The sequence below is a fragment of the Lepus europaeus genome, chromosome 5 (genome assembly GCF_033115175.1).
Source record: "Lepus europaeus isolate LE1 chromosome 5, mLepTim1.pri, whole genome shotgun sequence".
In the NCBI taxonomy this organism is placed as follows: Eukaryota; Metazoa; Chordata; class Mammalia; order Lagomorpha; family Leporidae; genus Lepus; species Lepus europaeus.
In genome coordinates, this window is record NC_084831.1 from 17,727,873 (window position 1) to 17,755,206 (window position 27,334).

Below are 27,334 nucleotides of genomic sequence, written 5' to 3' on the forward strand. Positions count from 1 at the left end.
TTAAACAGCATGGAGTCAATGCCAGCAAGCATCAGGTGTCATTTAAATACAACGTACACAGAGAAATGGGGTCAGAGATGCATAGGAATGGGCGGGAACTGCAGAGCTGTCACAGTGCTTCAGCAGTCATCACCTCGCACTTGGGCACCACCTCCTCTCCCCTTGACCCTTGTCCTTGGCGGCTTCCCAGTGCCCGGCCACGGGGCAGAAAAGGGTTATGTAAACAGTAAGCGCTAAGCACGCCCCACAAATCCTGACACGATCCCCACGCCCTTTCCAAATGCTGCCCAGGGTTTCCGTGGACGACCTCACGGCCGGAAGGGAACCGAAATGCACAATGAAGTCTCAGGCTACAGCAGAAATCTAACTCCAAGAAAAAAAATCTTCAAAAGAGCAGCAAGGTTAAGGAACAGAAACAGCCCTAGGCAACGCAGTGCTGGCGACCTCCAGGGAGTGGGCCAGCTGCGTCCCCGGAAGTCACCGGCTGTGGTCTGGTCTCTCCCTGCAGCTGGCCCTGAGCTGTGGGCTTCCCAGACCGTGAGTGTGTGCAGACCGGGCAACAGTGGAAGCCCCTGCCCCCAAAGCAACCCCATGTGCGAGACCACCGTGTAGAAATAGGGGCATGGCGAGGCTGCTCTGGCTCACACGGGGAGGGAGCCCTTAGGCCAGCGGCTCCCTGCCACCCCTACAACAGAAACCCACGGCCTTTTGGGAATGCGGGTGGTCTGAGAACTCCTGGACCAGAGCCTCCAAGCGCATCCAGACCTGTCGCGGAAGAGCGCACCCTTGTGGCGGCTTCCAGCCAGCGCAGCTCTGAGAGGAAAGTGGCCTTGAGCATCCCTTCTTCCCAAAGGCGAGCCCGACTGGGGGGGGGGGGGGCAGGCTGGAAGGTGGGGGCTCTGGGTGTTCTCGGTGTAAGGGTCACAGGTGGGAGATGCTGGGGGTCTCCTTGGAGCCTGGATGGGTGGAGATCCTGCCAGCCGCCAAGGAGAGAGCACCAAGGACATGGCAGGCTCCATGTGGAGGACTCCCTGGCCGCTCACCACAGCTGGGTGGAGCTGTAGATGAGGCTGAGGTAGAGAAGGAAGGCAAAAGGCCGAGCAGGGATTTGAACCCAGGTCCGCCCGGCGTTAAACACTGCAATTCCATGACTCCAAGATGAACTTAAAGTCCACCACCTGTTCCCTCGGATGCTCTCTGCCAGCTGGATTTTCCTTTATCAGGATCCACACACAGGACTCGTGGGTCCGGAGGCCGAGAATCAGGGTCGGGGGAGCTTGGTGGAGCTTGTTCGAAAGGCACAGGCCCTGATGCATCAGGTGTGTGTCCGCTGGGACCCCGTCCCCAAGTTCCGGACAGCTCCTTGTGGTCAGCCTTGGCGTCCCAGCAGCCTGGCTTCCCCTCGTTCTGCCACCCCAAGGAACAGCGGGGTGGTCTGACCCCTAACAGACCCCTGACCTTGACCCACCTTTCTCCACCCCTCTTGAACTGAGCCTGCAGTGGGCGGGGCCTTCTCAAAAAGCTGCAAGGACGTGGGCCGCCTCAGCGGGGGACGTAGGCTCCGGGGTCCTGCTGGGGTGCCGATTCCTTGGGGAGCCCGGGGGTGGCATGGGGTGGGGTAAGAGGCTGGAGGCCGGCTGACCTGGCCATGTAGTGCCCCGGCACCCTGCCCCCGGCCTCGGGCCTCTGTAGGGTCTCAGCCCCCGAGCTGCCCGGGTCACTGTGCTCACTTTCTGATTCCCTCCTGCCTTCTTCCTCCTCCTCTTCCTCTCCTTCCTCCTCCTCAGGGCTGCTGTCCCAGCAGAAGGTCAGTGTCCGAAGTGAAACTGGGGGCTCCCCAGGGAGCAGACCCAGCCGTGGGGGTGGGGAGCTCCAGGTGGCCCAGGAGCCAGGGTCATCCTTCAGGGGCTCCACCAGGGAGTCCATGCCCTCGGAGAACGCCCCTGGGGGCGGAGGCCCCGGACGCTCAGACCCCCCTGGCTCTCGGCCCAGGCCCCTCTTGGCCAAACATTCAGAGGAGCCAGCCTTGGCCCAGGAGGCCTCCCCGTTGCTGGCGTAGCTTCTCCCGGAGCAGTCCCAGGCAGAGGAGCTGCTGCTGGGGCCTGGAGGCGTGGGGGCCTCCGCTGAACCTGGCCGGGACCCCTCCGCCTCAGCGTGGCCCGCAGCCGGGGGCTCTCTCCTCAGGAAGAGGGGCCCGCCGAGGTAGGGCTGGAAGCAGGCGCTGTCGTCGGAGTCCTCCTCGGAGCTCGCAGGGTCGTCCCCAGCCTCCTCGGCTCCAGCTCTGCTCTCCTCCGACCCGGCCTGCGTGGCGCCTGGGGCCCTTCTGGTCAGCTCCTTCTGGGGACAGAGGAGCAGGGTCTCCAGGGACTCCGGCCTGCTGGGCTGCAGGGTTGCCACGGGACGTCCGGGGCCAGAAAACACCTGATGGGGGGGGGGGCAGGAAAGAGGAGCTGACGCTTCAGGCTGGGTCCGGGCTGCTCTGGACAGAGACCCAACGCCGCAGTTTCTCTGGGAGGTGATCTGGGAAGCAGGAGGAAGGGAGCAGCCCGCGAGGGGGAGGGGTGGGGGGCGTTAGCAAGCGAGCGGCCGCGAGGACAGCAGATGGAGAATCCTGCCAGGGACTCAGGGAGCCATGGGCCATGCACCTTGGGACGGACCCGCCCAGGGGAGAGACTCCTGGGGCTGTACTTTTTAATTTTTTTTTTTTCTTTTTGAGAAGCAGAGAGAGAGAGAGAGAGATCCCATTTGCTGGTTCATTTCTCAAATACCCGCAAAAGCTGGAGCTGGGCCACACTGAAGCTGGGCCCGTGTGAGTAGCAGGTACCCAGGCACCCACTCACTTCAGCCATCACCACTGCCTCCCAGGGCCTGCACTAGCTGGAGTCAGGAGCCGGAGCCGGGACTCCGAGCCAGGTACTCTGATGGAGGACACTGGCGTCTTAACCACCAGAGCAAACACCTCTTCCCCTCTAGGGTATTTTCCACCATTGCTAAGGGACACAAGGGCTGGCGGCCATGCTAATTCCCGATGCCTGCAGCCTGCCGTGTGCAGCGGCAGAGAGAGAGCCCCAGGTGCAGGTGCTGGTGCCAGAGGCCGAGCAGGCGTGCACCGGAGAAGATGGAGCAGGGCACCTCGCCCAGGGTCCTGGAGCCAGGACCATCCCCCCTGCCGCTCTGCCAGGACTCAAGGATTCTCCGAATCCATCCTCCATGCCCCCCGCCCAGCCCAGGGTCCACAGCCTCGCTTCTCAAGTCCCGCCCACCTGATCTATCCAGTGCCCCTTCCCCACAGGCCCCCAGAACCCAGGGGAGCGAGGCTCCAGCAGACAAGGGACCCTGGGCACGGCACGTCTGTGGTTGAGCCGTGGGCCAAGCAGGACCCCTCTGAGACTTCCACTTCCGGCTTCCCTCCCCCGCTCCCCTTCAGGGCGTCTCTCCTGAGTCCCAGAGCTGGGGGCCTCTGGAACTCTCTGCGGGGGCTGAGGCAATTCTGCCCCTGGAGCCAAGGGATGTGCTACTAATGGTGGAATCTGCACCGGAAGACAGCCTGAGCTTCCAGCTGGACGACCTGGAACTCAGCCCCGACGGCCTCTCTCCGCCCACAGCCCCCAGTTGCCTTACCAGAGCCTGCGGTGTCTTTGCCCGTTGAAACCAGGGGCTCCCCATGAGACTCTTCCAGACCACCCCTCCCGTGGCAACGACCAGCAGTGGCGGCAGAAGAGATGGCATCACCAGGAAGGCCAGGTTGGCTGCTAAGGGGGGAAAAACGAAAGAACCACAGTGGCTCCCGTGCCCCCAGGGGCAGAGAGCCCGCACCCATCTTCCCATGCAGAGCAGCGTCTGCGGTGGGCGCCCGGTGCAGCCGGTGCCGCCTCCCCGTCACCGGGCCTGCCGCGCCCCCGCTTCCAGCTTCCTGCCGCCGCACACCCTGGGAGGAGCAGGGATGGCTCGGTGCTCAGGCCCCTGCCAGCCACGCCGGGCGGAGTTCCCAGCTCCTGGCTTGGGCCTGGCCCAGCCCGGGCTGGGGTTTTGGGGAGGGAAACAGTAGATGGCACATCTCTCTCTGCCTTTCAAATACATGAATCACTTTTCTTTAAAGGGAACAGTCTTGTTTTTAAATAAAAAAAAAAAAAAAAAGAATATTGTTGGGAGCCACTGTGCTGGTTTCCCTATATAGGCCTTTGTTTAGATTAAACTTCAACTGTGTTCCCGTAAGGAGGATCCACTAGAAAATTCCATGTGTACAGCTCACTGATATGGTTAGCGCTTGGCCATCTGGCTTCAGTACCTTGATAAGCACGTCAGGTAGCTGTAAGACCTCGCTGTAACTCCCTTTGTCAAATTGATGCTGATTCCTGTGAAATTATTCCTTTGGACTATGTTGTAAGATAACCCCTGCTTACCCTCGACTGTTAGAATCCTTGCCTTGTACTATGTAAGCTACCTCCTTCTCCAATAAAGTGAGACCTTGATCAGAGTACTGTCTTGGTCTCCCTTCTCGTGTCTGGTTTGTCTCTCCATTCAGGTCTGCCCTCCTCGTGTCCTAGTTGATTACCCCGCGGGCCGGGGCAAATATGGGGCCAGCACTGTGGCGGAGCAGGTAAAACCGCTGCCTGCAGTGCCGGCATCCCATATGGGCACTGGTTCGAGTCCCGGCTGCTCCACTTCCGATCCAGCTCTCTGCTACGGCCTGGGAAAGCAGTAGAAGATGGTCCAAGTTCTTGGGCTCCTGCACCCATGGGGGAGACCTGGAAGAAGCACCTGGCTCCTGACTTCAGATCGGCACAGCTCCAGCTGTTTCGGCCATCTGGGGAGTGAACCAGCGGATGGAAGACTCCTCTCTTTCTCTCTGCCTTGCTCCTTCTCTCTGTGTAACTCTTTCAAATAAATAAATAAATATTTTTAAAAAAAGAATAAATACATCATACAGATTATGGAAACCAAGCTTCAGAGAGGTGATGTAAGAGGCCCAAAGACACACAGTGAGCGAGGTGGAGCTGAGTCTTATCTTGGTGAGGCTGTCTCTTAAATATATATATATGATAATATAAGCATATATAAATTATATATGTATATGTATTATATGTATATTATACAAACATATATAAATATGTTTATGTTTGCTTATTTTTATTTCTTTGGAAGGCAGAGAGAGTGAGTGGGTCACACACGTGTGCACACACACACACACAGTCTTCCATTCCCTGGTTCACCCCCTCCAGGAGACTCTGCAGGCCCAGGGAGAACACGCCCGATGCGACAAGCCCTTTGCACCCACCTGGGGCCTCCAGGAAAAAGCAGCTGGGCTTGGAGAACTTGCTGTATCTGGGGACAATGAAGGTGTGGATGGTCCTGGCGTGGAGGCAGTGCCAGCCGCTGGCCGCGGGCTGGAGAGGCACCCAGACTGCCTGGCCGTACGGAGTGACCGGAAATGGGATCTGTTGGGAGAAAGAGCGTTGAGGGGCAGAGCCGCCGTGGGGACCGACTCTGCGGGGCCAGGGCAGGGCGGAGTCCGCGGGAGGGCAGGGCGGGCTCCCTGCACCTTCTCTTCTGCCCCTGCATTCAAGACCAAGATCGACAGAGCACTGCCCGGCCCTCCCAGGGCGGGGCGGCCAGGTTCAGGAGGAGCCCACCCCATGGCAGGGGTCCCCCAGCCATGGCAGGCTCAGCAGACGTCGCATGGCCCGTGTGAGCCTTTGGAGAGTGGCCGATCCTGAAGGAGATGTGCCCTGCACACCAAATACATGGCAGACACCAAAAAGAGGAGGGAAAATGTAAAATCGCTCAGCCGCATTCTAGTCATTCCTGGGTCCCACGGTTACACTCTGTTGGAGGAAACAAAGTCTGCTATGAAAGTTAGATTAACCTGTTCCCTTTCACTTTAAGATGACATGTGTGGGGCTGGCGCCATGGCTCACTAGGCTAAACCTCCGCCTGCGGCACCTGCACACCGGGTTCTAGTCCCAGTCGGGGTGCCAGATTCTGTCCCGGTTGCTCCTCTTCCAGGCCAGCTCTCTGCTGTGGCCCGGGAGTGCAGTGGAGGATGGCCCAGGTGCTTGAGCCCTGCACCTGCATGGAAGACCTGGAGAAGCACCTGGCTCCTGGCTTCGGATCAGCGCGGTGCGCCGGCCACAGTGGCCACTGGGGGGGTGAACCAATGGAAAAGGAAGACCTTTCTCTCTGTCTCTCTCTCCCACTGTCCGCTCTGCCTATCAAAAAAATAAATGAAAAAAAAAATTAAAAAAGATGACATATGTGGGGGCGGGTGTTTGGCAGAGCGGGTAAGCTGCCAGTCAGGATGCCTGCACCCCACAATGCCTGCACCCCACACTGGAGGGCCTGGGCATGCGTCCCCTGCTAATGCATCCTGGGAGGCAGCAGAGGACGGCTCGGGTACCTGGGTCTCTGTCACCCACTTCACAGTAGACACCCTGTAGCCCACTGCACTTCAGCCAGATTTTATTGTCGTCCAGGATCTTGGCTTTGGCTCCTGGCTGTTTGTGGGCATTTGGGGGATTGAATCAGTGAATGGGAGTCCTCCTTGTCTTTCTCCATCTCAAACATGTAAATACATAAAATTTTTAAAATTACAAATGGGACAGAAACTACTCAAAACAAAATAAAATCACATAGGGACTGGTGTTATGGCATAGCAGGTAAAGCCACTGCCTGCATCGCCGGCATCCCACATGGGCGCCGGTTCGAGTCCAGGCTGCTCCTCTTCCGATTCAGCTCTGTTAAAGCACCTGGGAAAGCAGTGGAAGATGGCCCAAGAACTTGAGCCCCTGCACCCATGTGGGAGACCGGGATAAAGCTCCTGGCTGCTGGCTTCAGCCTGGCTCAGCTCTGGCCATTGTGGCCACTTGGGGAGTGAACCAGTGGATGGAAGATCTCTCTTTGTGTATTCCCCCCCCCCCCCCGTAACTCTGACTTTTAAATAAACAAATGCATCTTTAAAATAAAATAAAATCGGCCAGCACCGCGGCTCAATAGGCTAATCCTCTGCCTTGCAGCGCTGGCACACCAGGTTCTAGTTCCGGTCAGGGCACCGGATTCTGTCTCAGTTGCCCCTCTTCCAGGCCAGCTCTCTGTTGTGGCCCAGGAAGGCAGCGGAGGATGGCCCAAGTGCTTGGGCCCTGCACCCCATGGGAGACCAGGAGAAGCACCTGGCTCCTGGCTTTGGATCGGCACGGTGCGCCGGCCGAAGTCAGGGGTCAGTGAAGCACAACTGTGGCCCTAACTCGCCTGTGCCCCCATCTTGTTGTTTGTCAGAGGCCAGCGATGCCACCCCCCCCCCCCACCCCAGTTCACCTGCACATCACCCGCAGCTGCTCTGGTGCTGCACCTGCAGAGCGGAGTCATCGAGACAGATCCTGCAGCCCACGCCACCTGCCCCTTCATAGAGCGGGCCAGCCTCGCCAGTCTGAGAGTGGGTGGGGCTTGGCTTTGCTCCCTCGAGCTGGTCCGTGGTTTACATCATGAAGCTGGTGCCTTGGCAAGTAGATTCCCTGTAGCCCATCACACGCCTCAACCAGGGTTTACTGAAAACACAACTAGCTATTGAGTCAAAATCCACAATGCTGTTGCCATGTGATGGCGGGTACCACATCAGGCTAGATGAGGTTATAGATCCACAGCTGCTCATCCAAGGATTCAATCAGCCACAGACTGAACACATTCAGAGAAAAACTGCTTCTGCAGTGGCAGCCTGTGACCCCAGCATCCCATATGGCCACTGGTTCGAGTCCCGGCTGCTCCACTTCTGATCCAGCTTCCTGCTAATGGCCTGGGAAAGCATCAGAGAATGGCCCATACGGAAGACCTGGATGAAGCTCCTGGCTCCTGGCTTTGGCCTGGCACAGCCTTAGCCATTGCAGCTATCTGGGGAGTGAACTGGCAGATGGAAGATCTCCCTCTCTCTTTCGCTCTCTCTCTATAACTCTGCCTTACAAATAAATAATATATTTTTAAAAAAAGTCTCTGTCTTGAACATGTGCCCATATTTTCTTGTCATATTCCCCAACAATACAATGTCACAGCTGCTTATGTAGCACTGACACGGTGCTGGGTATCACTAGTGCTCTAGAGGTGATTTAAGGTATGACAAAGGGTGAGAACGGGCTTCGTGGAACCAGTCTCATCGGCGGAGAGCGCAGGGCTGGGCCACAGCTCAACTGCACCGCACAGTGAGGAATGGGGGTCTATGGGGAAGCCTTCCTGGAGGAGGTGAGCAGGCTGGGAGGGTGAGGAGCCCTGGGGTTGGGAGCAAGGGGTTTCCCACCTTGTTTCTGGTGCCTTCCTTCCAGAACTCCACCTCATACTTCAGGTCCAGCGGGGGCATGCAAGGGGGCAGCTGGTAGGTGGCATTGACACTCAGGATCTCCTCCGTCTGGGTGAGCAGCAGCGTGGGCGGGGCCAGCTCCACTGGCAGAAAGGAAACAGGGCCTGTGAGTACCCCTGGAGGTCCCAGGGCTTCACCCCAAGCCGCCGCCCCCCCCCCCCAGCCCAAAGAGCCCGCCTGGAAAGGGAGGGGCAACGCCAGCCTTGGCCAAGCGCCCACCGTGCATCCCGCACCTCCCAGCCGCCTCGGGAAGCCTGCGCCGGGCCTGGCAGGGGCGTTCCCACTGCCTCCATTATGGACAGGGAGACAGAGCCTTACAGGGGGCTCGGCTCCCCCTTGGCCTGCCTTCCTTGTGCGTTTCCCTAGTCCCTGCTCTGTCCCCATCCTGCCCCTCCATCTCTGCTCCCTGGCGCCACTGTGACCCAAGAGCAGGAACAGCAGCCAGCGGCACCGTCAGCATCTCTTGTTCTCTGCTTCCGGAGCCGTGCTGCACCTCGCTCAGGCTGCCAGCAGAGGGTAGCTCCGGGTAGCTGCCGGGCTGACGCCCTTGTTCCCTTGCTGGTTGTTACCCAGAAGCCTCTTGTGGCTGCGGGGGCACCTCACCTCGCCTCGCCCTCACCTTCACATCAGAACCGGCCCCCGGAGTCCTCCTCACCCTGCAAACCTCCCTGCCTTCCCCCTGCTACATCGCTGCGGCCTCCGGCTGGGGAGGTGCTCTGCCTTCCTGGGCCCGCAGGATTAGACTCGGCTCACCCAGACAATTCAGAATCATCTCTCTATTGTACGGTCCATAACCTTAGTTAAAATTCCCTCCCGCCATGCAATGCTTTTTATTTATTTGTTTGTTTGTTTGAAAGGCAGAGATAGAGAAAGAGAAGAGAGAGAGAGTTCTTCCATCTGCTGGTTCACTCCCCAAATGGCTGCAACAGTGGGGCTGGGCCAAACAGAAGCCAGGAGCTTCTTCTGGGTCTCCCACGTGGGTGCAAGGGCCTGAGGACTTGGGCCATGTTCCACTGCTTTCCCAGGCCACAGCAGAGAGCTGGATCGGAAGTGGAGCAGCTGGGACTTGAACCACAGCCATATGGGATGCCAGCACCGCAGGTGTGCACCACAACGCTGGCCCCTGGCCATGCACAGCTAACCTCCAGCATGTCCGCGGGACCCGGGGATCGGGCCAGACATCCGGTGGGTCAGCTGTGCCCCAGGCCCTGCCCCTTCCGCCTTCTTTCGTCTGACATTCCAGGCAGGGTTTGCAGGTAGAGGTGCTCAGGACGTCACAGGTCTTGGGGATCCACTCCATCTGAGAGAAGCCAGGCCCACGGCGCTTTTCCAAGTTGATCCATTTTCTGTTTCGAGCACCAGCTGAGACAGCAGAGGCTTCCAGGAGGACCCCGCTCTGACGGAGGGGCGCCGTGAGTCCCCACTTCACCTCTCCCTGGAGCCGTTTGTGGGACAGACGCTCCGATCTGCTTATCCTGAGGCTTCAGATGATGCTAGTCACACACTTGGCTGTGTTTCCATGTCACACACCCCCCTTTAAGAAAAGATTCATTTTGGGGCCGGCGCTGTGGCGTAGTAGTCTAAGTCCACCTGCAGTGCCAGCATCCCATATGGGCGCTGGTTCCTGTCCTGGCTGTTACTTTTCTGTCCAGTGCTCTGCTTATGGCCTGGGAAAGCAGTGGACGATGGTCCAAGTCTCCTGCACCCACATGGGAGACCCAGAGGAAGCTCCTGGCTCCTGGCTTCCGATTGGCCCAGCTCTGGGCGTGTAGCCATTTGGAGAGTGAACCAGTGGATGGGAGACCTCTCTCTCTCTCTCTCCCTCTCTCTCTGTACCTCTACCTCTTAAATAAAATTTAAGAAATATTTTTTAAAATTGCTTAAAATACTATTGAAAAAAAAAGATTTATTTTATAGAGAGATGGGGAGAGACAGAGAAGAATGATTTTCCATCTGCTGGGTCACTCCCCAAATGGTTGCAATGGCTGGGGCTGGACCAGACTGAAGCCAGGAGGCTGGAAATCCATCAGGGTCTCCCACGTGGGTAGCAGGGACTAAAGAATTTGGGCCTTCTTCTGCTGCTTTCCCAGGCACATTGGCAGGGAACAAGATGGGAAGTAGAGCAGCTGGGACTCGAACTGGTGCACTATTATGGGATGCCTACAGATATGGACGCCAGGGTCTCAGGTGGCAGGTTCCACTGCGGCACAACACTGGCCCCAAGGCCTACTTCTGGAAAGAATCTTTTCGTTTCAGTGCCTTTTGCCATCTGGAGCAGATGAGAATTAATTTCCCATCAAGCCTTGGTAGCGGCCATTTGGAGGGTGAACCAACGGAAGGAAGACCTTTGTCTCTCTCTCTCTCTCTATAACTCTACCTGTTAAATTAAAAAAAAAAAATTGTAAGTCGGTGAACATGAACCTCACAGTTTTGTGATGAGGAGTAGAAATAAAATATATAGAAAAGAAACGCTCTCCTTACCCCGTGTTAACACTTAGGATTTCTGGTGCCATAGGAAATTAATTTTTCCTGTATATTTTAATTCTTTTTCTTCCAAAATTTCTCTAGGGCACAGAAAATACTTTTGCAATGAGTTTTTTTTTTTTTTTTTGAATTGTCTTGAACAGAGAAGGTGAACATAGAAAAAAGCAGGAGGGGCAGGTGTCGGGCACAGCAGTTGAGACACTGGAATGCCCACATCCCTCACTGCAGTGCTCGGGTTATTTGTTTGTTGTTAAGATTTATTTATTTATTTGAAAGGCAGAGTTACAGAGAGAGGTGGAGACAGAGAGAGAGAGCGCGGTCTTCTCTCTGCTGGCTCACTCCCCAGATGGCTGCAACAGCTGGAGCTGTTTCTTTTGGGTCTCTCACATGGGTGCAGGGGCCCAGGGACTCGAGCCATCTTCTTCTGCTTTTCCAGGCCATAGCAGAGAGCTGGATGGGAGGTGGAGCAGCCAGGACTCGAACTGGCGCCCATATGGGATGCCGGCACTGCCGGCAACATCTTTATCCGCTATGCCACAGTGCCGGCCCCGCTTGGGTTTGAGTATCAGCTACTCTGCCTCCCATCCAGCGTCTTGCGAAAGCACGTCCTGGGGGCAGCAGGTAACTGCTCAAGTTCTTGGGTCCCTGACACCCAAATGGAGATCTGGATGGAGTTCCTGGCTCCTGGATTGGTCTGGCTCAGCCTCGGATGTTGTGGGCATTTGGGGAGTGAACCAGCAGATGATTCCGTGTCTGTCTCTCTCTGTCTTCCAAATAAATTAAAAAAATATTTTTTTGGGGAAAAGAGAAGCAGGAACAAGTATTTAAAGTAGTAGTTCATTGAGCAGTTCACGGTCAAGGTGGCTCTTAACAGGAGCTAATGGTCAGCTGTCATCGTGAGGAGCAGGTGCAAGCCGAGCGGCTGGTGAGACTGGAACTCCCCCAACTCCCTAAACCACATCAGGCCACCTGCACGGCTCCTCCTCACCAAGGCTGGGGCCAGGGTCATGCCCATGGCGGGCCGCCCCCACTCTGCAGAAGTGGGAGGCAGGTGGCTAGGACAGCAACATCGCCAGGCGAAGTCTCTGGATGGAGAGCCGCCCGACAGTCCCTTCCCCATAAACCCACCTTCAAAGAGGTAATCCAGGTATTCGGATTCCACCCAGGAGGACTTGGCGCTGGACGAAGCCACCCGCACTCGCCCCCTGAACTTGTTGTACAGGTCCTGATTCTTGAGGCACATCAGGGAACACACCAGCTCGCGGGTTCCCGCACACTTGTCCACTCTGCGCCACCTGGGGGAGGGAGAGCTGAGGGCGGGGTGCAGAGGCAGGGTCAGTGACACAGAGAACAGGGAGCACTCGTCCCTCATTCAGCCCGAGAGCCCCTGGGTCCATCTGTCCAGCCAGGCAGCCGCCGGCTGAGATGGAATAAGAACTCAGGTTCCGAATGCAGACAGATGTGGGTGGGGGTCCTGGCTCTGCCCCTCACTAGCTCTGAGACCTTAGCAGGCCTGGAGCCTCCGTCTCCTCATCCATATGGCCTCCCTCCCAGGGCTGTCATGGCTACTGCTGGTGCTGGGGACCGTTTTCCGGGTCCCTACATTCAGATAGTTCTGAGCCAGCTGCTACGCACAGGGCACTGTGTGGCTGTCACGGGAGAAGGCGAGGAAGAGCGCTGGGCGTCGTTCCAGGAGCAGGTGAATGGGCAGTGACTGTAGAAGAGACGAAGGCCTGTGCCTGATGGGCGGGAGATGAGAGCCAATGACCTCAACAGCAAGATGAATCCGGAGGCTGGTGAGCACAGGGGAAGATGGGAGGGGCTGCTTCCACAGGAGGGGCTAGACCGTGGGTGTGTGCGTCTGCAAGGAGGGCACAGCTCAGCTTTCTGCCCCTGAGAAACTGGACTCTAGCAAATGAAAAGCGTCTGCTCCTAAGCAAAGCCTGAGGACAACAAGAGACTCTGATAGTCACGTCTCAAAGGAAGCTAAATGAGTGTCTGAAAGCACATGGACACACGTTCAATGTTATTACTCACTGGGGAAATGCACATTACAGTCATAAGGAAATATTACTCGACCTGCTCTAGAGTAAGATGCCCGTGTTCCACACCCGAGAGCCTGGGTCTGACACCAGCCCTAACCCCAGCTTCCTCCTGACGCAGACCCCGGGAGGCAGCAACGATGGCTCAAGGGATTGAGGTCCTGCTCCTGGGAACTTGGGTTGAATTATTGGCCCAGGCTCGAATGCTACAGGCATCTGGGGAGTGGACCAGGAGGTGGGAGCTCTCTCTCTCTCTCTCTCTCTCTCTGCCTCTCAAATAAATAAGAACAAAGCATTAAAAAATAAAAAGCGGCTTAAATAAAGGATGGACAATGTTAAGTGTTGACAAGCACATGGAGTAACTAGAATTCTCTTACATGGTGAGAGGACATGCTAGTTTCTTGCAATGTTACACACTCAGTTACCAAACTTCCAGATTCTACTCCTAGATTTCTACCGAAAGGAAGTAAAAATACATGTCTAGGGTCCAGCGCTGTGGTATGGTAGGCTAAGCCTCCATCTGTAGCTCCGGCATCCCACATGGGCGCCAGTTCTGGCTGCTCCACTTCCGATCCAGCTCTCTGTTATGGCCCGGGAAAGCAGTAGAAGATGGCCCAAGTCCTTGGGCCCCTGCACCTGTGTGGGAGACCCAGAAGAAGCTCCCTGCTCCTGGCTTCGGATCAGCTCAGCTCGGGCCATTGTGGCCATCTGGGGAGTGAACCAGCAAATGGAAGACTTCTCTCTGTTTCTCCCTCTCTCTGTCTGTAACTCTACCTCTCAAATAAATAAATAAAATCTTTAAAAAGAAACAAAACCTATGTCCACACACAGACTTGTACATGAAGTTTCATAGCAGCCTATAATTCTGACTGTCTCTACTGTGGACTGAGCTGTGTTCCCCAGATGTGACTATATTTAAAGAGGTAATCAGGGTTAAATGAAGTCCCAAGGGCAGGGCCCTGGCCCAACAGGAGTGGTGTCCTTAGAAGAGGAGGAGATTGCCAGCACCGAGAAACGGCCGTGTGAGGACACGGCAGGAAGACGGCCACTGAACCTCAGGAGAAACTAAGAGGCCTTGGCCATGGACTTGGAACCTCCAGACTGGGAGAAAGCAAATCTCCGTTGTTTCAGTCACCCAGTCCGTGGTACTGTCAGGACCACCCTCACAGAGGAACGCACATTTTGGTACCAGAAGCGGGAGCTGACGTAACAAGGACATAAAAACGTGGGGGCGTCTTTGGAACAGGGTAAGGGGTAGAAGAAGCCTGGATGGCCTTAAAGAGACGGTCGGCGGGAACACAGACATTAACGAAGATTCCTGTTGGGCCTCAGACGTGAAGGGGAACAGGTCTGGAGAAAAGGTGACCCTCGCCATAAAGCGGCAAAGAAGGTGGCTGGATTGTGCTCAGTGTTTTGTGGAGAGCAGACGTTAAAAGGGACGAACTTGGATATTTAGCGGAAGAGTTTTCTATGCAAAGTGTTGAAGATGTGGCCTGATTTCTCCTTGCTGCTTAAGAGGGAGATGCAGAAGAAGAGATAGGCTGAAGGAATTGCTTAAAAAAATCCTCAGCCTGTCCATACTGCAGCAAACAAGCCAGTTCTGGAGAGAGCCCCAGGGTGGCGGCTGGAAAATCATTTGATAAAGAGATCATGGCGCCCCTGGATCTTATCATCCCTCTCAGCAGAAGCCAGAAATGGAGATGGGATTAACTTGGCAGAGACACTGCCAGCTTGGGCTGAAGGGGGAGGAGCAGGACCGGATTGGACGCGGACGGTCAGAAACACGGGTCCTGCGGGAGGGTGCAGAGCTGCTCGGCGGTGAACGCGTCTTAGCCTTCGGGAGAAGGGAAGAACCTGCGGGGCACTCAGGAATCAGCAGGGCTAGCGTTGCTGCCGACGGCCCGGGGGCCAACGGTGTCTTGGTTTCAAAGGTTGGGGCTGTCTCCTCCTGGCTTCTGCAGGCCAGGCTGACCCTACACAGGGCCTCAGGGTGGAGTCGCCGCCCTGGTGGGCCCAGGGGCTGAGCACTGAGCCTTACGCCTGACAGGATTTGCCTTCCCAGGTTTTCGACTTGCTTGGGACCTGCATTCCCTTCTTTCCTGTCTTCCCTCCGTGCCATGAGCGTGTCTACCCTACGCCTGTCCCACCATTTTTTTAAGATGCAAATAACTTGTCTGCTCTCACAGGTTCATAGGTGGAGAGGAATTTTGCCTCAGGAATTTTATGACTCACACCTGGAGCCACACCCACACCTGCTTTAGATTATGCTTAGGTGAGACTTTGTACTTAGGGCAGATGTTGGCACAGGTTACGATTCTTGAGGCTGTCTGCCCAAGCTCATCTTGTACAAGTCCTTGCCTAAACCTACCGTCAGCCATACTTCTGCGTAGTAGCAAGTGGTCTGAAAGACCTTGGGGGCCGGCACTGTGGCGTAATGGGTTAAGCTGCCACCTGCAGCGCCGGCATCTCATAAAGACATGGCTTCAAGTCCTGGTTTGCTCTACTTCCGATCCAGCTCCCTGGGAAAGCAGTGGAAGACGGCCCAAGTCCTTGGGTCCCTGCACCTATGTGGGAGACCCGGAAGAAGCTCCCGGCTCCTGGCTTCAGTCTGGCCCCATCCTGGCCATTGTGGCCATTTGGGGAGTGAAGCAGTGGATGGAAGATCTTTCTCTTGGTGCCTCTGCCTCTCCCTGTGAGTAACTCTGCCTTTCAAATAAATCAGGAAAGAAAGAAAGAAAGAAAGAAAGAAAGAAAGAAAGAAAGAAAGAAAGAAAGAGAGAGAGAGAGAGAGAGAGGAAGGAAGGAAGGAAGGAAGGAAGGAAGGAAGGAAGGAAATCACCTTGTGTATTTTGTATATGAGAAGGACATGGCTTTTGAAGAGCTAGAGCGCATACGGCAGCCCTAGCAAACCAACACCCACCCCCAGCTGGAAACAACCCAAATATCACCAGATGGAAAAAATGTATAAACAAATCGTAGCACACTCACACAAGGAAATACCACTCAGCGATAAAAATCAGTGAGCCACCAATATATGAGAGGTCTTCAAAAATCCCATAGGAAATGCCTATGATGAACAAGCTGTCCATGGATTTCAACATCTTTTTCCCACCAAAGTAAACTGATACGAACTTGTTACAGCGTGTCCGAACAGGAGGTCGTCTGAGGCTGTAAGAAGGCCAGCACATCAGTCTGAAACCGTCCTTCTCAGGGCAACACGCATTCTGCTAACATCTAAAGCAAAACTAATCAAATGCACCGTGTATCAAATGTACGGTGAGGCCTGGGTGGAAGAAGCGTGACATGTCTGGGGCCGTGCCCTAAGAAAGCAGCAGGTTTTGATGGGGGGCTTGTTTCAAGGAGGGGGAGAGGATGAGGAAGACGAAGCCCACGGCAGCAGGCTGCTCAGATCCATTTACGAGGAGAAAAGTGAATCGAGCTCGAGCCCTAACTGACAAGGACCAATACTCCGCAGCCGAGACCACAGCCGACGTCATGGGCGTCTCGATGGGCTGCAGCACTAAAGTGGGTGCCAACACGTTGTGCCCGGATCAGGTGCCGGCAAGAGCAGAGCAGAGATTTTCATTAAGCGAATGTGATCATGATCCGGAAGCACCTGTTTGGAGAACTGTCACAGGAGATGAGACCCTGAAGACAAAGCTCAATAAAGCAACGGCTGCCCAGGGGTGGACGTGGGCCAGGCAAAGCAGAAGCAGATGTTGAGAGCCAAGGTCATGATGACAGGTTGCAGAGGGAGGTGGTCAAGGCATCTTGTTTATTGACTTTCTGGAGAGCCACACATCTGCTCATTGGGAGCGTGTTAGAGGAAGCGAGCAAAATCTCCAGCAGAAAACACTGGGCGAGCTTCATTAGAGTCCTCCCCACCGCCACAACGCTCCTGCTCCTTCCTCCCACAACCAAGGGCTATATTTTTTTTTAAAAGAGTTGCAATGTGGGGGTGGGGGTGGGAGCAGTGCTGTGGCATAGCGGGTAAAGCCGCTGCCTGCAGTGTCAGCATCCCATATGTGTGCCGTTTTGAGTCCCAGCTGCTCCATTCCTGATCTAGTTTCCTGCTAATGCACCTGGGAAAGCAGTGGAGGATGGCCCAAGTGTTCGGGCCCCTGCACCCATGTGGGAGACCCAGAAGAAGCTCCTGGGTCCTGGCTTTGGATTGGCCCAGCTCCGACATTGTGGCCATCTGGGGAATAAACCAGCGAATGAAGACTTCTCTCTCTCTCTCTCTCTCTGCCTCTGTCTCTCTGTAACTCTGCCTTTCAAATAAATAACTAAATTGTAAAAAAAAAAAAGAAGAAGAAGAGTTGCAGTGGGGCATCATTAGAATCCCCCTTACAGTCCTGATTTGCCCCCATCTGACTTTTGTTCCTAATCTTGTTTTTTAAAAGATTTATTGGCCGGCGCCGCGGCTCACTAGGCTAATCCTCCGCCTTGCGGCGCCAGCACACTGGGTTCTAGTCCCGGTCGGGGCACCGATCCTGTCCCGGTTGCCCCTCTTCCAGGCCAGCTCTCTGCTGTGGCCAGGGAGTGCAGTGGAGGATGGCCCAAGTGCTTGGGCCCTGCACCCCATGGGAGACCAGGAGAAGCACCTGGCTCCTGCCACCGGAACAGCGCGGTGCGCCGGCCGCAGCGCTCTACCGCGGCGGCCATTGGAGGGTGAACCAACGGCAAAAGGAAGACCTTTCTCTCTGTCTCTCTCTCTCACTGTCCACTCTGCCTGTCAAAAATAAAAAAATAAAAAAAAAATTTATTGATTCATTTTAAAGGCAGAATTACAGAGCGAAAAAGAGAAATCCTCCATCCACTAGTTCACTCCCCTGATGGCTGCAACAACCGGGGCTTTGCCAGGCTGATGCCAGGAGCCTGGAACCCTTCTGGATCTCCCACGTGGGTGCTGCCTTCCCAGGCACATCAGCAGAGAGCTGGATCGGGAGTGGAGGAGCTGGGATTTGAGCCGGTGCCCATAAGGGATGCCAGCACCGCAGGTGGTAGTTTAACCCATTGTGTCACAGCACCTGCTCCTGTTTCCTAATCTTAAAAGAAAAAAACTTTAAAGGGCACCGCTTGGATTAAGTTATCGATGTCAAGATGACCGCATTATCGTGGTCAGAGTCCCAGAACCCCCAGTTGTTTAGGGACTGACTAAGTGGCTGGTATTATTGCTTAGAAAAGTATCTTGAACTTGATGGAGTTATGTTGAGAAATAAAGTTGATATTTTTAAGCTTTTAATTCAAATTTTCCATGAACTTTTTTGAAGTCCCCTTATTTTAGAAACATTTTGCTGCGATCATGGAGCCAGACATGAAGAGGTGCACGCCGCACAAATCCATTTCTATGAAATTCTGGAACATGAGCTAATCTGTGTCAGCGAGGGAGTCTGTGGTTGCCTAGCTCCGGGTGGGATGGGGTGGAACTGATGCAGAGGGCAGGGAGGGCACATCTGAGGTGCTGGAGCTGTTTGATTTCTTGATGATGGCGGTGGTGAGATAAGGGTAGAAATTTGCCAAAACTCATCACACTGTGCACTTCAAAATGGGAGCATTTATTCTACGTAAGTTGAAACCCAATTATGTTGATTGTAAAAGAAAATGAATCCATTCAACCAGGCTGTGGTAAGAAATGTGCACTCTCAGATACAAATCTATCGGCTAAAAGGGGATTAATGTTTAAGAGAAAAGTAAATGTCACTGAGGAAGCGAATGTAGGTGACATGTTGCTCTCAAACACGGAGCATACGGAATTTTAAACGAGTCTGGAGACAGCGTAAATAAATAAATGGGATTTGAGGGGAAAAGGCAGATATTGAAGACAGAAAAAGATCCAACATACAGATAATAAAAGAAGAAAATCAAAGCAGTGGAACAGAAAAAAAAAGTCTAAAAACTATAATTTACTAAGTTTCCTGGAATAAAAGGTTGGAACTACGCAGTAACAGACTGGTGAGTACCTGTACATGTCGGCTCGGAGGAGTGGCTGTTTTGCCGGGCAGGTAAGGTGCTGGCTAAGACGCCCGTCCTCACGGGAGAACCTGACATCTGCACCTGCAGCTGCTTCTGCCCCAGCCTGTTGCTACAGCGACCTTGGGAGGCGGTGGTGACGACTCAAGGGACTGGCTCCCTGACACCCACGTGGGAGACCTGGATGGAGTTCCTGGCTCCTGGCTTCAGCCTGGCTCAGTCCTGGCTGTCGCAGGCATTTGGGGGATGAGCCAGCGGATGACAGCTCTCTCCCACTCTCCCTCTCTCTTTCTGCCTCTCAAATAAAAACCAAAATAATAATAAAATATCAACCCAGAACAAATGACCAACATCAACACATAGTCTAGTGAATTTACTATAGTTTTAAAGAATTATTTACTTATTTGAAAGGCAGAGGGGAGAGAGAAAGAGAGAGAGAGGGAGAGAGAGAGAGAAAGAGAGAGAGCAAGAGCGCTTCCACTCATTTGGTTCACTCCCCAAATGCACACAAGGCTGGGCCAGGCTGAAGCCAGGAGCCTGGCAGGCAATCTGGGTCTCCCATGTGGGAGGCAGGGGCTTAAGTACTTGGGCCATCTTTGGCTGCTTTCCCAGGCACAGTGGCAGGGAGCTGGATCAAAAGTGAGTAACCAGGACACTAACCAGCTATAATGCCATAACACCAGCCCCAAATTTTCTGTATTTGAAAGAAAGAGACAACCCCTTGGGCAAAAAGAGCAATTAACCTAGAAGACATCACCATGTCTACTTGGAGAGAAAGAAAATGAGTAATGAGCGATTATGAGTCATTTTCATTGTATCATTTTCTGTGTCCTTGAGAACAGGGCAAAAAAAGGGAAAAAATACAGGCATTTATCCTGTCTTGCCTATTTGAAGAGTGTCACTGGTTAGCAAATACTCTTTATAAAGTAACTCCAACTAATGAAAGAGCCACAATATAACGAGAGTACTGCCAGTTGTGGCAGACATTTGGCTCAGGGGTTAAGTTGCTGCTTGGTAGAGCCCCACCTGATGCCCTGTGCCTGGTTAGAATCGTAGCTATTCCAGCTTCCTGCTGATGCACACCCTGGGAGGCAGCAGGTGATGGCACAGGTGCTGGAATCTGCCTCCCACATGGGAGACTCCTGACCAGCCTGGCCTGGGCTTGTGTGCATCTGGGGAGGAAACTAGTGCATGGAGATTCTCTCTCTCTCTCCAATTTTAAGATAAAATGAAAACACTTAAAAATATCCTAGCTTGGGGCTGGCGCTGTGGCGCAGTGGGTTAAAGCCCTGGCCTGAAGCGCTGGCATCCCATTTGGGCGCCGGTTCTAGTCCTGGCTGCTTCTCTTCTGATCCAGCTCTCTGCTATGGCCTGGGAAAGCAGTGGAAGATGGCCCAAGTGCTTGGGCCCCTGCACCCATGTGGGAGACCCAGAAGTGGCTCCTGGCTTCGGATCGGCGCAGCTCCGGTCGTTGCGGCCAATTGGGGAGTGAACCAGTGGATGGAAGACCTCTCTCTTTGTCTCTACCTCTCTCTGTGACCCTGGCATTCAAATAAATAAAATGAATCTTAAAAAAAAAATCCTAGCTAAAAGTATAAACAAAACAAAACAGAAGAAGAACGTCACCATTTTGCAGTCCTCACAGGTGTTTGTAACACGGGAGACCAGTATCAAAAGGTCCAGAGGACGGGGGCTCCGCCCCTATACCAGCCGCACTGCTCCGGCCCTTCGACTTAGCCAACTACGAGCGCTCTTCATGAAGTTCACCCAAAGTGTGTGCTGGGAAAAAACTACGCGTGGATTCCACAAGATTTCACACCCAGACGAAACTTCCCTTTTATTCCGTTACCCACACAGGTTTTCGTCCCCAGGGACGTGGCTGGTGGTGGTGGCGCTGTCTGCCACCTGTCACCGCTTGGCTTTTGAGAGCTCCAAGCAGCCGGCCCTCGCCGGAGCCGGTCCTGTTGCTCAGAGCTGCAGCTGCTGAGGCTGGGGCTCTGTGGGGCCAGGAAGGCTCGGGTTCCCCTTCCGGCGCCATCACAGCCTGCTGGGCCCCCTCCCCTCCCCTCTAACACAGGAAAGACAGTGCCCGCCCTTGCTCTTGGGAGAGGAAGTGGAGCACTGGGCCCTGGGTGGGGCCCGAGGACCCGGCCGTTCCTCCCCTTCCTGCTCCCCCGCCTCCCCAGGTGCCCCTGAGTCCCGACAGCTGCTTCCATCACTTCAGTCTCCCACTGAAGACCTTCAGACAACCCCACCGTGCCCAAAGGTGGCGCGTCTGCACCCGTCTCAGCCTCCCCTGCATTGGTCGTGGCTGTCTGGGCTTCCACGTTGAAGATGCCGCTCTGTGGGGACAGCATGAGCACCTGGCCATGCCTGAGTCCCCAGGCTCCCCAGGGGACGGCGACGGCCCCCTGGCCACACTTGTGTCCTCACCAATCAGTGGCAACGCCAGAGTGCGCAAGAATGCGGTCCCCTGGCTCTCCCAGCTCCACCCAGCCCCGCTGCCGTGCCCAGCAAGCCTGTCACCACAGTTTCCTGCCCAACAGCATTCTTGCCTCCAGACTTTTATCAGCAGCCCCTCTCCAAATACCTGCCTGTGCCATCAGCTACGGACCCAGAGAACTGTTGTGTGCAGACCATGCTGAAGGCAGCCAGCCCAGAGGGTCCCCACCCAGAGCCCGGGCTCCCCTTCACCAGCCCCAAGCTCCCCTCTACCTTTGGTAGGCCACAAAGTAGGTCACGTCCTGGGGGTTGCCAGGCCCTGGGAGCCACGTCAGGTACACGCTGAAGTTCTGGGAGAGCAGCGATACGTTCTGGGGAGGGGCCAGAGTGGGCCTCCCTGTGGGGCAGAGAAAGGACATGGAGCTTGGAGTTCCTGCATGGCGCGCCTTGGGCCCCTCTGCTACGGAGCAGTGACGGGCGGCCAGGTGCTGGCTGAGTCTGAGGACCCGAGGGCCACAGAGCAGCTGGGCTGCAGCTCCTGCCCCTCCCCAGGCCTCAGCTCCCATCTGAGCCACCAGAGGAAGCGCCCACCCACCTGGCACCAGAGGGTTGCAGCAGAATGCCTGGAGGGTCCCCCAGAGCCTGCCTGCCCGCAGCTGCCCAGGAACTATTTGTCGAGCGAATGAACACGTCTAAGCATGCTTTGCCTCCCAGTCCCAGCTGTGCACTGGGAGTGGAGCCCCTGGGGCGGGCACTTGGCTCAGCGGTTAACACACCCCTGGGACGCCTGCATCCCAGATCGGAACGCCTGGGTTTGAGTCCCGGCTCTGCTCCTGATCTCAGCTTCCGGCTAACGTGCACCCCGGCAGGCAGCGGGAGATGGCGCAAGTGGATCTCTGCCACCCACATAGGACACCCACATAGAGTTACTGGCTCCTGGCTCTGCCCTGGTCCACGCTCGGCTGTGACGGGCAGATTGGATCTGGTCTGTCTGTCTGTCTGCCTTCCAAATAGAACTCAAGCAGGAGAGCACTAGTGGGTGGCTGCAGATCCTGGCCGGCCCGGGAGCGCCTCTCCTGGCCGGGCTCCGGTTTAAATGCACCACTCAGGCATTTCCCTGCTGATTGAAAGTGACCCTCCACCCCCTACCCCATCCTGTCTGCTGCCCGCCGCCATGCGCAGGCTCTCGCTTGACGCTTCCTCCAGCCTCATGTGACCCTGAGACAGGGACTGCTCTCTCGACCCACAGCCCCCCACCCTACCCGGGACCTGTAAGTTCTGAATCTCTGAGCTGATGGCCCATCCTGGCGGGTATTGAAGGTACACCTTCCACTTTAAGAACCAGGGGCTTTCACTGGGACGTAGGGAGAAGCCCCTGGGCCAGGTAAGAGCCCCAAGGGCATCTGCCAGGAAACCAAGCTTCCCGTGTGAGAAGCCCCGGGTCACAGGCTGGACAGGTGGGTATGAGGCCGTCCACCAGCTAAGACAGGTGTCCCTTGAAGGGCACATGGAAAAGTCCACATGCAGGCTGGCGCCGCGGCTCAATAGGCTAATCCTCCTCCTTGCGGCGCCAGCACACCGGGTTCTAGTCCCGGTCGGGGTGCCGGATTTTGTCCCGGTTGCCCCTCTTCCAGGCTAGCTCTCTGCTGTGGCCAGGGAGTGCAGTGGAGGATGGCCCAAGCGCTTGGGCCCTGCACCCCATGGGAAACCAGGAGAAGCACCTGGCTCCTGCCTTTGGATCAGCGCAGTGCGCCGGCTGCAGCACACTGGCCGCGGTGGCCATTGGAGGGTGAACCAACGGCAAAAAGGAAGACCTTTCTCTCTGTCTCTCTCACTGTCCACTCTGCCTGTCAAAAAAAAAAAAAAAAAAAAAGTCCACATGCAGCTTCCTTCCCTTTCCTGCTGGCGTGGGACTGCCCACACTCCAGGACTAGAACCCCTGTTTAGCCGGGAGCTCCCCAAACACCTTGCTCCGCAGTCCCTGGTCCACGCAGCAGCCAGGCTAACACAAGAGTCTGACCACGCCTCTCTTCTGTTCAACCCCCTCCAGACACTGTGCCCCAAGCTCCGAGGCCCCGCCCAGTCGGACCTGCTCCTCTTCCCCTGCTCCCTCCTCTCCAGCGACACCAGCCTTCCAGAAGCACCGGGGGCCTTTGCACGTGCTGTTCCCTCTGCCTTCAAGTTCTCCCCTGGGTGTAGACCAGGCTCGCTCCTTGGCTCTGTCGCTGTCCTCTGACGTCACCGCCTCGGTGACGCCTTCACTGACCCCCTTTAACGAGCCCCGACTTCCCCTCCCTGGCCCCTCCTCCCACTGCTCTCCTTTTCCCAAATACGCACGGGCTCACTCCACCCCCCGATTCCACACGCTTCCTTTGCCCTCAGAATAAAGTCCACGCTCCTTATCGATGTCCGTGAGGCCTGGGCCAGTGCGGCCTGGCCAGGTCATCAGGCTGATCCCTTCCTGACGGCTTCCCCCGGGGCTCACCAGGCTCCGGCCAATCCCCCAGGAGGCGGGTGGTGGTGAGGAGGGGGAGGAGGATGATGGCAGTAGCTAACGTTTATTAGGTCCTCACCGTGAGCCAGTGTTCTCTCATTTAGTCCTCACCAAACCCCCTGGAGGCAGGGATTTCTTAAGATCATCCCACTGGGGCTGGCGCTGAGGCTTAGTGGGTAAAGCCGCCGCCTGCAGTGCCGGCATCCCATATGGTCGCTGGTTCAAGTCCCAGCTGCTCCACTTCCGATCCAGCTCTCTACTAAGGCCTGGGAAAGCAGTGGAAGATGACCTAAGTCTTTGGGCCCCTGCACCCATGTGGGAGACCCAGAAGAAGCTCCTGGGTTCTGGCTTCCAACTGCTGCAGCTCCAGCCATTGCAGCCAATTGGGGAGTGAACCAGCAGATGGAAGACCTCTCTCTACCTCTCCTTCTCTCTGTGTAACTCTGACTTTCAAGTAAAATAAATAAATATTTTTTAAAAAAGACCATCCCACTACAGATGAGGAAACTGAGGCCTTCTCCACTTAAAAGTCCCAGGCTCAGCTCCCAAATCCAGGCCCTTGGGCCCACTTCTTCCTCTAGGTTCGCATGGGTCTGTCCAGCTATGTTCTTTTATCTGTTCACCACTGCATGCCAGGGCTTTCAAAAAGGCGCAGGGCTCCTCCATCCCTGCCCTAAGGGAGCTCCGACATGTCCCTGCACTCGTGTGGGAGACCTGGAAGAAGCTCCTGGGCGGGCCGCGGTGGAAATCCACCCAAGTTACAGGACGGCCACGGGGAGGGAGGGCCAAGTGCCCCCGAGAGCCCGCAGAGTGGCTCCTCAGCCTGGGCTGCCAACTCTGGACCTTTGACACGCAGAGGTGGGGACTGGGGACCTTCCACGCCTTCCTGTGTCCTCTGGCTGGAGCCACCTCTCGGGATGCTCATGCTGCCGTGGCTCCCGGCTCCTGGCAGGTAACAGGAAGGCCAGGCCGTGTGCAGGCTGCTTGTAAGGGACCCCATGGGCGGGGCAGGGGCCTGGTTCGAGCTTGGCCACCTGGGAAATCAGGCGGCTAGAGTGCTGAGCCTCCAAGGATGCCGGACACTGGTTTGGCACTTTTTACACAAACCTCCTGCAGGCTGCAGCACAGTCGCCCTGTGGAGTGGGCTGGAAGGAGGCACCCAAGCAAGTGTTAAATGTAATGCCCGGGCTACACAGCCAGTGAGTGTGGGATTTGCACTCCACCCTACACCATGGAGCCAGGGTTTATGTTTCATCCATGATAAAACCACTGGGTCAAAGTTCGGCCAGACCCGGCCGGGAAGTCTGTTGGGTCTGACAGTGGAACAGAGGGACTGAGGACCCCTCCCCCCAGGCGCAGGTCCACTGTCTCTCAGCAGGTGTAGAAGCACTGCTGTGGAGGTGACAGGGCCGGCCTGGCAGGTGACAGCCCTGCAGCCGCTGCTGCCCACCGCAGATCCCATGCCCGCTTCACCCCTCGCTCACTCCAGCCCCAGGACGCTCTACTCTGTGCGTCTCACCTCTGCTGGCTTCTTGGGCAAGCCCCCACCCCCACCCCCCTTTTTTTTAAAAATATTTATTTACTTGAAAGGCAGAGTTACAGAGAGGTAGAGGCAGAGACAGAGAGAGGTCTTCCATCCGCTGGTTCACTCCCTAAATGGCCGCAATGGCCGGAGCTGGGCTGATCCGAAGTCAGGAGCCAGGAGCTTCTTCCAGATCTCCCATATGGGTACAGGGAACTTGGGCCATCTTCTACTGCTTTCCCAGGCCATTAGCAAAGAGCTGGATTACAATTGGAGCTGCTGGGTCTCAAACTGGAGCCCATTTGGGATGCCGCACCCCAGGCGGTGGCTTTACCTGCTATGCCACAGCACCAGCCCCAGGCAAGTCCCTTAACACTGCTCTGAGCCTCAGTTTCCCCATCTCAAAAGGAAGAGTCACGGGGCCTGTGCGGTGGTGCAGTGGGTTAATCCTCTGTCTGCAGTGCCAGCATCCCATATGGGCACTGGTTAGAGTCCTGGCTGCTCTACTTCCGATCCAGCTCTCTGCTGTGGCCTGGGAAAACAGTGGAAGATGGGTCCCTGCACTCGTGTGGGAGACCTGGAAGAAGCTCCTGGCTCCTGGCTTTGGATGGCCCAGCTCCAGCTGTTGTGGCCATTTGGGGAGTGAACCAGTGGATGGAAGACCTCTCTCTCTCTCTCTCTCTCTCTCCCTCTCTCTCTCTCTGCCTCTACTGTCTGTAACTTTACCTTTCAAGTGAAAAAAAAAAGAAAGGACAAGTCCCATCGGCCTCAGCAGACAGGCAGTTTTGGAAGCGAAAGCACGAGGTGGCGCCCACACAAAGGAGCTGCTCAGCTAATGCTGGGTTTTCAGAAAGCATGGGTCTTTAAATTGCGTTTAAGATCAGGAGGCTGTTGGGGAGGGTGAGCTGAGGACCTTCTCCTGTGTGGATGGGCTGGAGGCATGGGAAGCTGAGGTTCAGGGCTTGGCTCCTATCCCAAGATACAGAGGCATTTCCAAAAGTTTGTGGAAAGTGGACTTAAAATACAAGTTTATTCCAGTCCAAATTTATTTTCAACCATGCATATAAGGGGTCTTGGCAAAGTTCATAGAAGATACATACGGGGCCATCATTGTGATGCAGCTGGCATCCCATGTGGGCACTGGTTCGAGTCCTGGCTGCTAAGCATCCAATCCAGCTTCCTGCCAATGCACCAGGGAAAGTGGTGGACGATGGTCCAAGTGCCTGAGCCCCTGCACCCATGTGGGAGACCCAGATGGAGTTCCAGGCTCCTGGCTTTGTTTGGCAGGGCCCTGGCTGTTGCGGCCATTTGGGGAGTGAACCAGCAGACGGAAGACCTCCCTCCGTTCCTCCCTCCCTCTCTCTCTCTCTTTCTCTCTCTGTGTTTGTCTCCCTCTCTCATTATAACTCTGCCTTTCAAATAAATAAGTAAACTTTAAAAATACATATTATGAAAAAGCTATGCGTATGTAGGCTTCAAAAAAGTTTTTGCACCAAAATAAACTTACCTGTCACTTCTGTTTCCCATGGACTTTTGGGAGTGCCCACGGATCCTGTGTCCTGCCACCCTGTTCACCAGTGAGGGTTCAGCAAACTGGCCTCAGGTAAGGCCAGAGCCCCCTGCCCCGCTCGGGAAGCCCCTCTGGGGAACCCGAAGGGACATGGGCTCGGGGGCAGGGCGCGTCCCGGTCCCTGTCCCGGAAACCGGTGCCCCTGCAAGGAAGGCGGCGCAGCCGGCAACCTTGGAAATCACCGCCCAGCCTGGGCTTCAAGGCCCCCGTCTCTGCCCGCCGTGGCCGGAGCTGGGAACCTGAATTCGTTTCCCCCTGTGTTCAGTCCTAGGGAGCCGCACACCGGGGCCGGGGCAGGGCCGACGGGCACCCGCGCCCCGCGCGGGCTCCGGTGGCGGTGGGCAGGCTGCGGCCCCGGCCCCCTCCCCGGCCCCACGGCCCCGCGCCCTTACCTGGAGCGGTCTGAAGCAGGCACAGCAGCAGGGAGGCCCAGGGGCCGGCCCCTGCCATGTCCGCCCGGGCTCGG

The 27,334-nt window shown here is 55.8% G+C and overlaps 1 protein-coding gene across 2 annotated transcripts; it reads right to left on the reverse strand.

Annotated features, from left to right (window-relative positions):
* Positions 1-27,334, reverse strand: IFNLR1 (interferon lambda receptor 1). 2 transcript variants are annotated; one of them, XM_062193168.1, is made up of 7 exons: positions 27,261-27,334; positions 21,556-21,679; positions 11,954-12,135; positions 8,282-8,424; positions 5,279-5,438; positions 3,622-3,749; positions 1-2,421 (listed from the first exon to the last, which is right to left on the reverse strand). In XM_062193168.1, exons 1-7 carry the CDS (start codon positions 27,316-27,318, stop codon positions 1,543-1,545), a joined length of 1,674 nt encoding a protein of 557 aa, XP_062049152.1. In that variant the 5' UTR covers positions 27,319-27,334; the 3' UTR covers positions 1-1,542. The 2 variants fall into 2 exon arrangements, with proteins under 2 accessions (XP_062049152.1, XP_062049150.1); XM_062193166.1 differs by having other exon boundaries at positions 3,622-3,752.

Excerpts from the sequence above, each read along its gene's own strand:
- IFNLR1 (XM_062193166.1), bottom strand. The coding sequence starts at position 27,318 with ATGGCAGGGGCCGGCCCCTGGGCCTCCCTGCTGCTGTGCCTGCTTCAG. Across the intron at positions 5,439-8,281 it reads AGGAAGGCACCAGAAACAAG|ATCCCATTTCCGGTCACTCC; the intron begins GTGGGAAACCCC and ends TTCTCCCAACAG. Across the intron at positions 3,753-5,278 it reads CTTTTTCCTGGAGGCCCCAG|CAGCCAACCTGGCCTTCCTG; the intron begins GTGGGTGCAAAG and ends TTCCCCCCTTAG.